Source organism: Austrofundulus limnaeus, unplaced genomic scaffold (genome assembly GCF_001266775.1).
Source record: "Austrofundulus limnaeus strain Quisiro unplaced genomic scaffold, Austrofundulus_limnaeus-1.0 Scaffold72, whole genome shotgun sequence".
Lineage (NCBI taxonomy): Eukaryota > Metazoa > Chordata > Actinopteri > Cyprinodontiformes > Rivulidae > Austrofundulus > Austrofundulus limnaeus.
The window spans coordinates 1,714,281-1,725,722 of NW_013952474.1; the positions used below are offsets into that span (position 1 = coordinate 1,714,281).

Consider the following 11,442-nt stretch of genomic DNA (forward strand, 5'->3'; position numbering starts at 1 on the left):
GTAAATATAAATTATTTTAATAATTATCTTTTCCTTGAAACAGTTTATATAGTCTGCCAAGCTTGTGTGTGTGGTAATGTCTCTGTTTTTATGCATGTTTGCCTGCATGTGTGTCCTCGTGGACTCGGCTTTGAAGCTGTGCTGAGACCAGCACTTCCTTTATGCTTGCTGAAAGTCCGAGGGATTTTGGCTAAACAAAAAGCTCTCCAGGGAGTGAAAAGGCCTTGAATGCTTACTAATGTGCCAATCTCTTCACAGGCAGCAGCGCATGTGTTCATATGCCCCAGTTTGGTAAAATCATATGAGTGATGAAAAACAATTAAGTCAACAAACAAAAGAATGGTTTACACTTCATAAAGCACTTTTATCTSTACGCTTTATTCACCACAAAGTCGAACTGCATTGGATGAAACAAGGAATTTTTTGGTTTCATTCAATAAGTGTAAMATTTTAACTCGGCTGTATTTTTAAAGTTTTCATTTGCTTTTAATTGTATTTTGGTTCCTGTTTTAATTAATTTGATTCCTAATCCTTGCAGCCCATCATTGCTGAGGTGATGTTTGCAGGTGTGGGAGCAATCCTGCTCAATGCTAGTATCATAGGGCTTTCATAGAGGTAATACTGTGAACCTTTGAACAGTTTAATTCCATCTGCACCACACAGACCAGCATCAATGTCCGACAGGGGCAATGGCACATCTCGGGCAATAATCCTGGGAGTGGCAGTGAGCACAACATCCCGCATTGTATTTCCTGTAGAAAGAGATGTGAGTTAGCTCAAACTAATATTAGCAAGTCTACAATCTAACCCTAACATAACTACAAGCTAACATGCTCACACCTACAAGCTAAGCCTTGCATAGCTACAGGCTATACAGGCTAACATTAGCATAACTTTTTTTCAGCCACTTCAGTAGAAAACAGAACTTAATATTAGTTTCTTCATTTTCTGTGTCTTTTTAGAGAAGTAAATCTAGAGAAGAAGAAAAATAAAGAGAAGAAAAAGGAGAAATATAGTGGGAAAGACTGAAAGAGAGATTAGAAGATATGTTAAATATACACCAAGAACACACAAGACAATACACCCAACATCTGTCTGCACACCTGCAAAAATGAAGAAGACAAAAATACAGCAACAAAATACATGTGTATATATAATAATAATTATAACCTTGCTAAAAAGTACACATACATACATATATCCATACAAACATATATAGATACACACACACACACACACACACACACACACACACACACGCACGCACACACACACACACACACAGTTGTTTTTATATCCTTGTGGGGCCGTCCATTGACTTCCATTCATTTTTGGTAATTTTATATCCTAACCCTGACCACAAACCCTAAGGCTAACCTCACAGGTACCTTCCTGACCCTAAAACTAACCTAAACTCAAGTCACACCTTGGTCCTAAACCCAACCCTCACACCCAAAATCAGCCTCTGAAGTTCTGGGGCCCAGGCTTTGGGCTCAGAGCCAGCCCCTCCAGAGTCATGAGTAGGCATCCTGGTTCCCCGGTTCCTCGAGACCCACCCAGGGAGTGAGGCCCCAACACCTCTTCCTCCGGACAGACTGCCAGGCCCAGGTAGCCCTAGACCATGGATGGACAGAGCCCAGAGGACCGCCAGAAACTGGGACCACTAGTCCACCCACCCCAGAGCCGTCCAGACCCCCAAGACCCAACCCCCAGCTCATAGCCAGCTCGCAGCCCAAAGAAGCCACCAAACCCCAGCAAGGCAGATTCAGCTGAGAGTGCCTACCCAGCCACCAACAGCGCAAGGAGGCCATTGACAGCAAACCCTGTTTTTTGTTTTTAATGTTGTAAAGTGTCCTTGGGTGTTTTGAAAGGCACTAACAAATAAAATGCATTATTATTATTANATCCCACCCCTTGCATGCCATAAGTTCCCACCCCCTCAAAGAGGACACCAAACCGCAGCACGGAAAATTCAGCCAAGAGTGCACACCCAGCTGCCTATTATTACTATTACTATTATTATTAAACCCCCACCACAACAAAGGGGCCAACCAGCCGACCCAGCACAGACCCGGCCGCCACCCAAGGCCATCTACACAGCCCCTGCCCCAGAAGAAATGCTATACCCACCACAACATTCAGATAACTCTCAGAATATATAGCACACCAGACACTCAGACTGAGTCAACCTACCCCCCAGCCAACCCAACCCCCCAGCTCATGAGACCCGTAGCCCACCAGCGCACTGAAGGACTCCAGTTCAGAGCCAAGCACCAGAACACAAACTGGCCCATAGCCCCGGCAACCCGCCCGCCAGGGCCCAAGCCATCCGGCCCCACCAGGACCACAGCCCAGGGGCGGCATGACCCCAGAACCCCAAGCCCCACTGCCCACACCAAACCCACCTCGGCACAGCCAGGCCACCGGGTCAGCGACCCATGACAGCCGCTACAGACCACCTGAGGACCAGCATGCAGCCACCCGAAGCTACAATCTGAACCACCAATGCCCTCTCCAGGGTGAGAGCCACTGTCCCCCTGCCCAGAAACCCCCTGCAGCCCAGCCTCCGAGGGCCCCCACCCCTGATGCCCCAAACCCCAACATCCCCACCCCCACATCATTTGCATAACTAAAAGCTAACAAACCTATGAGCTAGCACAAAGAAACCTACAAGCTAACCCTGGAATATCTACAAGCTAATTTTAGGAAACATACGTTAACATTTCCAAACCTACAAGCTAATCCTAGCATACCTACAAGTTAATATTAGCAAACCCACAAGCTAAACTTACAAAACCAACAAGCTAACACTTGCAAAGCTACAGACTACCACTAGCAAACAAGCCTAAAACCAAACTTACAAGCTAACAAACCTAGAAGCTGTACCCTGTAGAAACATCTTTATAAACAACAGTTAATTTCTTATAAACCAAAAATTGTTTTTTGGTTGAAGTCAAAGGTTTACACCCACTCGTAGCTGCGTTTCCATTGCAAATATGCGCAAAACTTTGTCGATATTATGTAAATGTCGAAAAACACAGTTTCACAACTGCAGTGTTTCTATTAAGTAAGAAATGCTATTAAAGTCACGCGTGAATACGTTTGTTCTCGCGATAAGTCATTACAAACATGGCGGCGATGGATGTAAATACATAGCATGTTGCTACCGCGACACTAGCGCTCATTATCAGAGGAGACGTCGGCGTCTTTTATCGAGGCTTTCCAGTGACAATTCCGTACTTTGGAGCGGCTACGTATGCTGTGTTTTTGGGAAATTGTAGTCGGTGAGTTTACTATTTTATACTACTTCTGTGATAATACTACTATTTCTACTTCCTGTTATCTTCTTTGTCAATCTTCTTTTTCGCCTGTAGAAACAGCCGGTTGTTGATCARGTGACTCCTATGATGTGAAAAAAGTGTTTCCATTGCAGTTTTACGAAAATCACCAATTTCGATACAGCTGAAATACCAACCTCATCCTAGCGCAAAAACTTTTTGTCGAAAAACAATTTTTTTCGAAACTGGCATGTTCCCATTGAGCTAATTTATTTTCGAAATTCTAATTTACACATTTTCATGGTCAATGGAAACACAGCTACAGACATGAAAAGTAACAGGTACAAGTATTCCTTCATCCCTATAGCTATTTCTCTCTTTAATAAAGGACAAAGTAGGGGGACTTGCATCTGAGTGTTGGGGTTCTTTGATACCAGTGATTGTAGTAACTGTTCACTGATTTATATTTGTTGTGCTTTGGGGCACTGGATTGTACTGTATTTAATTTGTTACAACCTTTTAAAATTTTGTATACATGTTTTTAATTTTGAACTTTTTTATGTCTTGTATGTATTTGTACCATGCTCTTGCTGAAAAATTAATTGTCCTTTTGGGACCCGAATAAATCTGAACCTGAACTTGAACATAAATGATAAATAATTTGGGGCCTGAATTTATTTATATAAATTGTTTTTCCACAACTGAAATAATTTACAGCATATAACATCAGTGACTATTTAAAACTAAGAAATGGGAGCACAACTTTGAAGTCTCAAACATTCACATTCTTTTTAAATCGGTGGGGCTTAAGGAGCTACAACACCTTGACAAGGAAATAACAGAGATAAAATCTTACCTTGGATTATATGAGCTGTGTTTTCAGTTGGACATACAAAAGCAGCGTCCACATGGCCCTCGATGCCTAGCTCCTCCCTGACTGGTTTTGGGTAGCCTTCAATCAGGGTGAAGTGAGTGCCTGCTTTATAAATGTAAACCTGATCACCCTAGAGATGTTTGGAAAAGTAAATGACACTTATTTTCATTTTTGTTTCAGTTTCAACCAAGTAACTGGGAGGGATTGGGAATGAGGTCTACCTTAATCATGTAGACTTTATCAGCATATGAGAAAACAGCATCAACGCCATTGGCCACCTCTTTCCATCCTCTGGTTATTGGGAAGGCATGAAACCCATCACGGTGCGTGTCCAGACGCATGTAGATGGAACCTGAAAGATCCAACATTTTAAGTGAAGACTTGTGAAGCAAATCTAAAGTTGTGTCTCTACATTTGTATCGGACCAGTATAATTCCAACACATTCTCACTCCCGACTCGTCAACTTATTGACGCTTGGTCAGATACCCTCTGAATCCAGTTTTGCTGCGTCAGGTAACCCCCTCATGTCAGTTATTCACACCCGTGGCTTTCCTGGGTTGCGCCACATAGGAGTCTTTGGGTTGGAGGTCTGTGGTTAACATGAGGGATCAGGATTAATGGTTAATTTTAGGTACTGGGGTCTGGGATAGGATGTTTATGGTTAATGAAGTTAAATTTAGGGTCTGGGACAGTTAGTTGTTGTGCATTCTCTACACTTTCAAAAATGGTTAATATGAGGGATCAGGGTTAATTTTAGGTATTGAGGTCAGGGATAGGATGTATATGGCTAATAGAAGTTCAATTTATGGGTCTGAGATGGTTAGTTGTTGTGCATTTACTACTCTTCAAAAAATATGACAACTCACTCCTCCTCCGTCATATCTCGTTAATAACTGACGCGAGGGGTGTATCTGACGCGTCCAAAACTGGACGCAGACGATACCTGACCAAGTGTCAATATGTGATGAGCTGGGAGTGAGAATGGGTTGATAATTCAATATTAGAGGTGGGGTTTGGTCAAGTATTGCACTAAAGGTTATGGCCTGACAAAGAGCCACCCACCCCCCCAAAAAACAGATGTGGAATCCTCTTAAATCCAATCTGCTCTGAATCTCAGTTGTGACACCAGTTGGTACCGTCCAATGTTGTGGACATCCAAACCTTTATTTTGCATTGGACAACTGTATCTTGGACAGTAGGGCATTCTTACGTTCCAAATAAAACCAACTATCAAGTCATTTCTTTACTTGCTTAGATGATTAATGGTTTCTGAATTGGGTTGTGGCAGTACCATAGTGAAAGATAACTCTTAAAACTTTGGTCCCGAATTATTGTTTAGCTGAACAACAACAAGTCGTCTGTCCATCCTCCCATCCGTCCACTTTAACCGACTCCTCTCCTCCTGATTCTGTCCCAGAGAACTCATCTTCTACCCAGTCTCTAAGGGATTGTCCAGCTACCATGTGAAGAAAACTCATTTGGATCTCATGTATATGCAGTGTCTTTGTTTTGTTCACTACCCAAAGTTTGTGATCATAGGTGAGGGTAGGAATGTAGACCTATCTGTAAACAGAGAGCTTCACCACAACAGACTGATACAGACTCTGCTATATTGTGAAGCAGCATCGATTCTTATGTCAATCTTGCGCTCAATTCTTCCCAAGATACTTGAACTTCTCCACTTAAGGCCACAAGTCTAATCTGCCAATTTATTCCAAACCTTTGTGAACTAATGTTAATGCCTTTATAGCAAGCTGTGAAGTTGATGAAGTGTTTCACCTACATCTCTGTAGCACAGGTCAGAAGCACCCTCTTTTCTTACCTGAGAAGTAGTAAATTCTGCCTGCGTCATCTGTAGTGGCAGCATCAAGTTTGACATTGTGGCATTTAAGGGGTGCAGCATTACCGCCATGACCTGCAGTTAAGCACAAAACAGTATGGGTGTTTCTTGTACAAATCAATCCCAGTGTATTATAGCCCTGGCAGGCCACCATGCTTTAATTGCCACCACGCTAAGCATCATTTGATCATTTAAGGGCAGCACCAACAGTGATGGTGGCAACAGGATAAGTGGCTTGGACCAAGCTTTGTCAACTTTGCACTCCATTACCACTTCCACCGCCACCCCACATTAAAATCAACACTTGCGTGCTACCTCTACCACCAGGCTTAGCAAGTTTTCTAGGGAAACCCTGCAGTTCGATTTGTTGAAGGACTCACCAAAGTTAGGGCAGTGCATGAAATAGTGGCGGGCGTCTTTGGGGTAGGAGCCGGTCACCTCTCCTGTCACTGGCTGGAAGCGGGTGAAGTTGTGTCCGTGGAAGCAGTAATAGTGTTCTAGCCATCGGAAAACAGAGGTGCAGCCAGGCAAGTGGGACCACGTCTTCGACTTCACTGTTTTAGTGCTTAAATCGTAAACATATACATCCTGTCCTGTGGAGGGGAAATTAGCATTTTTTGATATTATACCTGGATTGATATAATTGTGCACACATTTATACTTTAAACAACCTCAATTTTAAGGAAAATAGTTTAAGACCTCACTTTATTTGTTTGATTCATTTTTTTGTTCACCGTTTAATAAAAAGGCTAAATTACCCATGTCAAACCACTAGTGTGCGAGAACATACATTAATAACAAGACAAAATACAGACAAAAACATATTTAGCTAAGGACTCTACAGGAACATGTTCTCTTCTGTAGCTTGTAGCTGAAGCCTGGTACATACCAAGTACTTGTTAACCTGTATGTGTAGGTATGTTCTGCATATGGATGTACCAGGTACATATCAGGTACTAGTTAGTCTGTATGTACTTGGTATGTATGCAGTACATGGTATGTATGCAGTACATACCAGGTATTAGTTAACCTGTACTTACAGGGTATGTACTTTTATATACTGCATATATCACAGCTAGACCTTATTTAGTGTACAGATTTTGTTTTATTTTTAAACTACATATTTATCTCTTACTGAGATGAAATGTTTCTGTCGCAACAAACCTTTGAAAAACAGAACTGAACTGGTGATGCACTCTCCTTTGGGACACTCCACAGCAGCATCCAGGTGACCTGGGACTCCAGGAAAATCCTCCTGGATCTCTTTTGGATACCCATCCTCCAGATTTTGGTTGAAGTAACTGAACACTTGGTTATTCTGGAGGTTAGATAAACAATCACAGTGAAAGTTTGTTAATATTATAGATGTCCCCATTCTCTGGGAGCCGTACCTGGAAAAGGTAGATGTGATCATGGTCGTCTGGGTTCTCTTGGTTGTGCATGCGGAAGGCAGCATCTACGTGACCACCCAGCTCTCTAAAGGACTCACTGGAGAGCTGCGCTGGCCCACTGAAACCTTTCCAAATATGGCCATCTACGATGAAAGCGTCGTGAGAAAAGCACACATAAAGTTTTTTGTAGGGAAAAACAACAAACCTTAAAAACTGAAACAAGATTGTTTTTAACCCTTAAGTGAAGAGTTTTTCCTACCTTTGAAAAATATTGTGTTTCCCTTCTCATCAGGAGTGATGGCATCAAACTCGATACCTGTGCACCGGTCTGGCACAGCAGCATCTTTATCACCAAGATTTAAATAACATTTACTTTAATAGAATTAGATCATTTTTATGTATAATTAGATATAAGCCAAGGAGAGGATGGATAAGATTAGGAATGAGTTGGGAGAGAAACTCAGAGAGAAGGAGGTCTGCAGGTGTGAATGAGAAGGCAAGGAACAGACAACTATGTTGTCTGGATTGGAGACAGAGACATGGACAAAAAGACAGGTGACAGAACTGGAAGTTTCAGAGCTGAAGATGTTGAGGTTCTCATTGGGAGTGAGCAGGTTGGAGAAGATTAGGAATGAGATCATTAGAGGTACAGCACAGGTTGAAGGACTGGGAGATAAAGTTAGAATGACCAGACTAAGATAGGGGAGGTAAAGGACATTGAATACAATGGACAGAGTAAGATGGAGGAGGATGATCTCAGACGAGGGAACAACTGAAAGAAGTATTGAAATATTTTCTACAAACTCACCGTTTGCTGAGTCCTGCCTGTGAACAATAAATAAAAGTTACTTTTTTGAGCTTCAATTATGATTTGAAATTATCCTTTAAAATAAAAGCCTGTGACATTTCTTTGTCTTTTCAACACCCTCCTGATTACTCACACTGGTGCTGCCTCGCTGAGGACAAACACTAAACACAGAAACAGACTTTTAGAGATCAGCTCCATGGTTCTTGTCCTGCTGAAAGTCCTGGAAGGAGCCAAACCCAGGCTTTTATTTTGAAACCTGAGTGCGTTTAATGTATTCGGAAACTCCAGGGTTGCATGACCTCAGCGGTGTGTTTGTTTGCGCAAAACATCAGGGTGAAAGTTCTGTTGTTGCAAAATGAGTCATTTAGAATTTAACACATTAATATTTATTCATCTTTATTATTTTCTTTTACAGATGTGACAACAAACATGCTAATATCTGGAGGTAAAGAAGAAAGTGGTGTCTAAATCTAAATTGAACAGTTTGATTAATTTGTTACAAAATCCATATTTAAGACTTGTAACCTCTCTCTGTTCCAGTTTTTTGTTTGATTAGATTGTGTGTGTGTGTGTGTGTGTGTGTGTGTGTGTGTGTGTGTGTGTGTGTGTGTGTGTGNGTGTGTGTGTGTGTGTGTGTGTGTGTGTGTGTGTGTGTGTGTGTGTGTGTTTTAAACTATTTACATTTGGGAACTTTAGCAGATGAAACAAACAGAGAAATTTCCAGAATCAACTAATAAATACCACTTGTATTAATTACACTGATTGATATACTAAATTAGTAGCACAAACARACACAATATCTACATGTTCTGTGCTCTCAGTAATAAGAATGTCTTAACTCTTATTTTTATTTAAAAGCAAACCTTAAGTTGTTGTATTTATAACAAATGGATTATTTGTCCTATAATAACTCTACTTCAGGGTTATTTAACAAATTTGCTCAGGGGTCCAACACCTGGCAAATATTGTCATTATTTATTTAATGATTTAAATTCTAGTTTTATTTTAGCCCTCCTGCTTCTCTTGGTTCAAAATGTACTTTTTACAGAATCATATCACTGCTAACATGTTTGTCATTTCAGGATTTTAAAATGTTTCTCTTGCTGATTTAGTTTTTCTAATTTATTTTTAAATGAACTCATTGTTGGACATCGTCTTTATTAACTATGAGAAAAAAATCATAAAGCCTTCTCATTTGTCAGCTCATCAAACATTATTACCAGTTCAAACCATGTAAGAAGTAGTTGTTTACAAATTTAAAGTCAGTTCTGATATTTTAAAGTGAGGTACTAGAACAATGAATGAATATCTTGCAGTTCTTTGGATGATGGTGAAATATTTGATCAAATTGACAAGCTAATGTCTTGCATAGGTTTGCTAATGATGGTTAGTAGTTTTGTTAGCTTGTGAGTTTGCTAGGGGTAGCTTGCACGTTTGGTACGGTTAGCTTCTAGGTTTGAAAGGTTGACATTAGTGATGGGATAAATGGCTCTTTGAAGGGATCCAGATCTTGACGAGCCATTTGTTTCATAGAACCATTAAATTTTGAACAAATTACTTCATTACGTGATGACATCATCACATATTTACTATTGCTGATAAGACCAGTACCCATCCTTGGCCAGTGATTAGGGACTCTGTGTGTAAAGGTTTAACCCTCCTGCTGCTCTTAGTGCCCTCAATGTGACCCATGAAACCCATAGACTGAGGTCATAAACCAGAGGTGCCCAAAGTGGGGCCCGCGGGCCAAAATTGGCCCGCCGAGCCATTTGATTTGGRCCACCAGCAGTTAGATTGTAATTAGGTTAAGATTAAATATAAAATACAAGTAACTACAAGAGACATTTAGATTAACGCCCATATTTAGATTTGCACACCATATAAGACCACATATACTCAAATTTTAAATTATGAAAAGTCCCATGAGTCTTTGCTGCCTTAGCATAKGTTGAATTTTCTCCATGTCCATGGGCTGAAAAAAAAACTAAAGAATGTGGGCAACCACACTGGCTGGTTGTTTAAATAAAACAATTTAAGTATTTGCATTTCTTATACACTCTAAAAATGAAATGTTGGATTTACTTAACCATGTTATGTTACCTGCTTCCACTTAAATGAGTTGAGTAAATTCAAAGCAACATACTCATGTTCTTTGGCTAAAAAACTGGTATATTGCTTTGAATTTACTCAACTCAGTTAAGTGGAACCAGGTCACATACTGTACATGGTTAAGTAAATCCAACATTTTATTTTTTACAGTGTATTATTGCATTTGGCCTGCGGCCCTCAGATTGATTTTAATTTTGGCCTTCTCAGGGAAAAAGTTTTTTTTTTATTTTGGCCCTCTCAGGGAAAATGGTTTTTTTTGGCCCTCTCAGGGAAAATGTTTGGGCACCCCTGTCCTAAACTAAGTGCAGCAGCAGAAGGATTTAGAAGTAGAATTCACCAGATACACTATAAAAATTTGGGTCTGCAGTTGTTTTAAGACAGCAGCAATCTGCTGTGGTCCTAGCCTCTCTCAGACTAGCTGTTAGCTTATGAGTCTGGTCATAATTAAAATCTGCTACTTCAATTTATGTTGCTCAAAAATCTTTGTGTCTGCAACAGGAAACATATTAAATGTTTTTATCTTTGCCATAGAATTCTTCTTAAAATGTTTCAAACTAACATTCCAAAGTAATTAGTTGTGATACTGTTCATATTTTCGGCCTCCATCATCCATTGCAGTTCCTTTGTAGCGATAGATCTTGATGCAGTGATTCATGCTGTCTGATACAACCACATGTCCATCAGGTAGAAGCGTCAGACCTCTTGGACTGCTGAGGTTGTCACTAATCAGAGGCCAGCCCACACCTTTGGATGGAAATATTAGCACACAGTGCTTTTGTTTCCCCCAATCAGTCACCAAAACATCTCCATCACTATCTATACAAAGACCCCAGGGGCAGGTAAGGACAGGCCCAAGGCCAGAGCACACTCCCAGGATGCGGATAGTGTTCCAGCCTGGTTCCAGGACTCGAATGCATGGGACACGCCCAGTTTCATTGCCACGTTCTGTTACTGCCATAAGCCCAGTGGTGAGGCATGCTGCCACCAAGTAGGGTCTGTGGTACCCAGTAACCATTGTGCGCTCTAACCTTGCCCCTGTTTTAGGATCTAATTTTAAAGCWGTTAAGGTGCCACGCTTGATGTCAGCCACCAGGAACTCATCTTGCCATGTAACTGTGATCCCTCTYGGTGCATCCAGCTC

At 41.0% G+C, this 11,442-nt stretch overlaps 1 protein-coding gene across 1 annotated transcript; it reads right to left on the reverse strand.

The window, feature by feature from the left end:
- Positions 1-299: 299 nt before the first annotated feature.
- Positions 300-8,465, reverse strand: hpxb (hemopexin b). Its single transcript, XM_014010646.1, has 10 exons — positions 8,326-8,465; positions 8,193-8,209; positions 7,644-7,727; positions 7,385-7,527; positions 7,158-7,311; positions 6,374-6,586; positions 5,976-6,068; positions 4,374-4,504; positions 4,135-4,282; positions 300-752 (listed from the first exon to the last, which is right to left on the reverse strand). The coding sequence occupies exons 1-10, from the start codon at positions 8,388-8,390 to the stop codon at positions 526-528; spliced, it is 1,275 nt and encodes a 424-aa protein (XP_013866100.1). The 5' UTR covers positions 8,391-8,465; the 3' UTR covers positions 300-525.
- Positions 8,466-11,442: the final 2,977 nt, after the last annotated feature.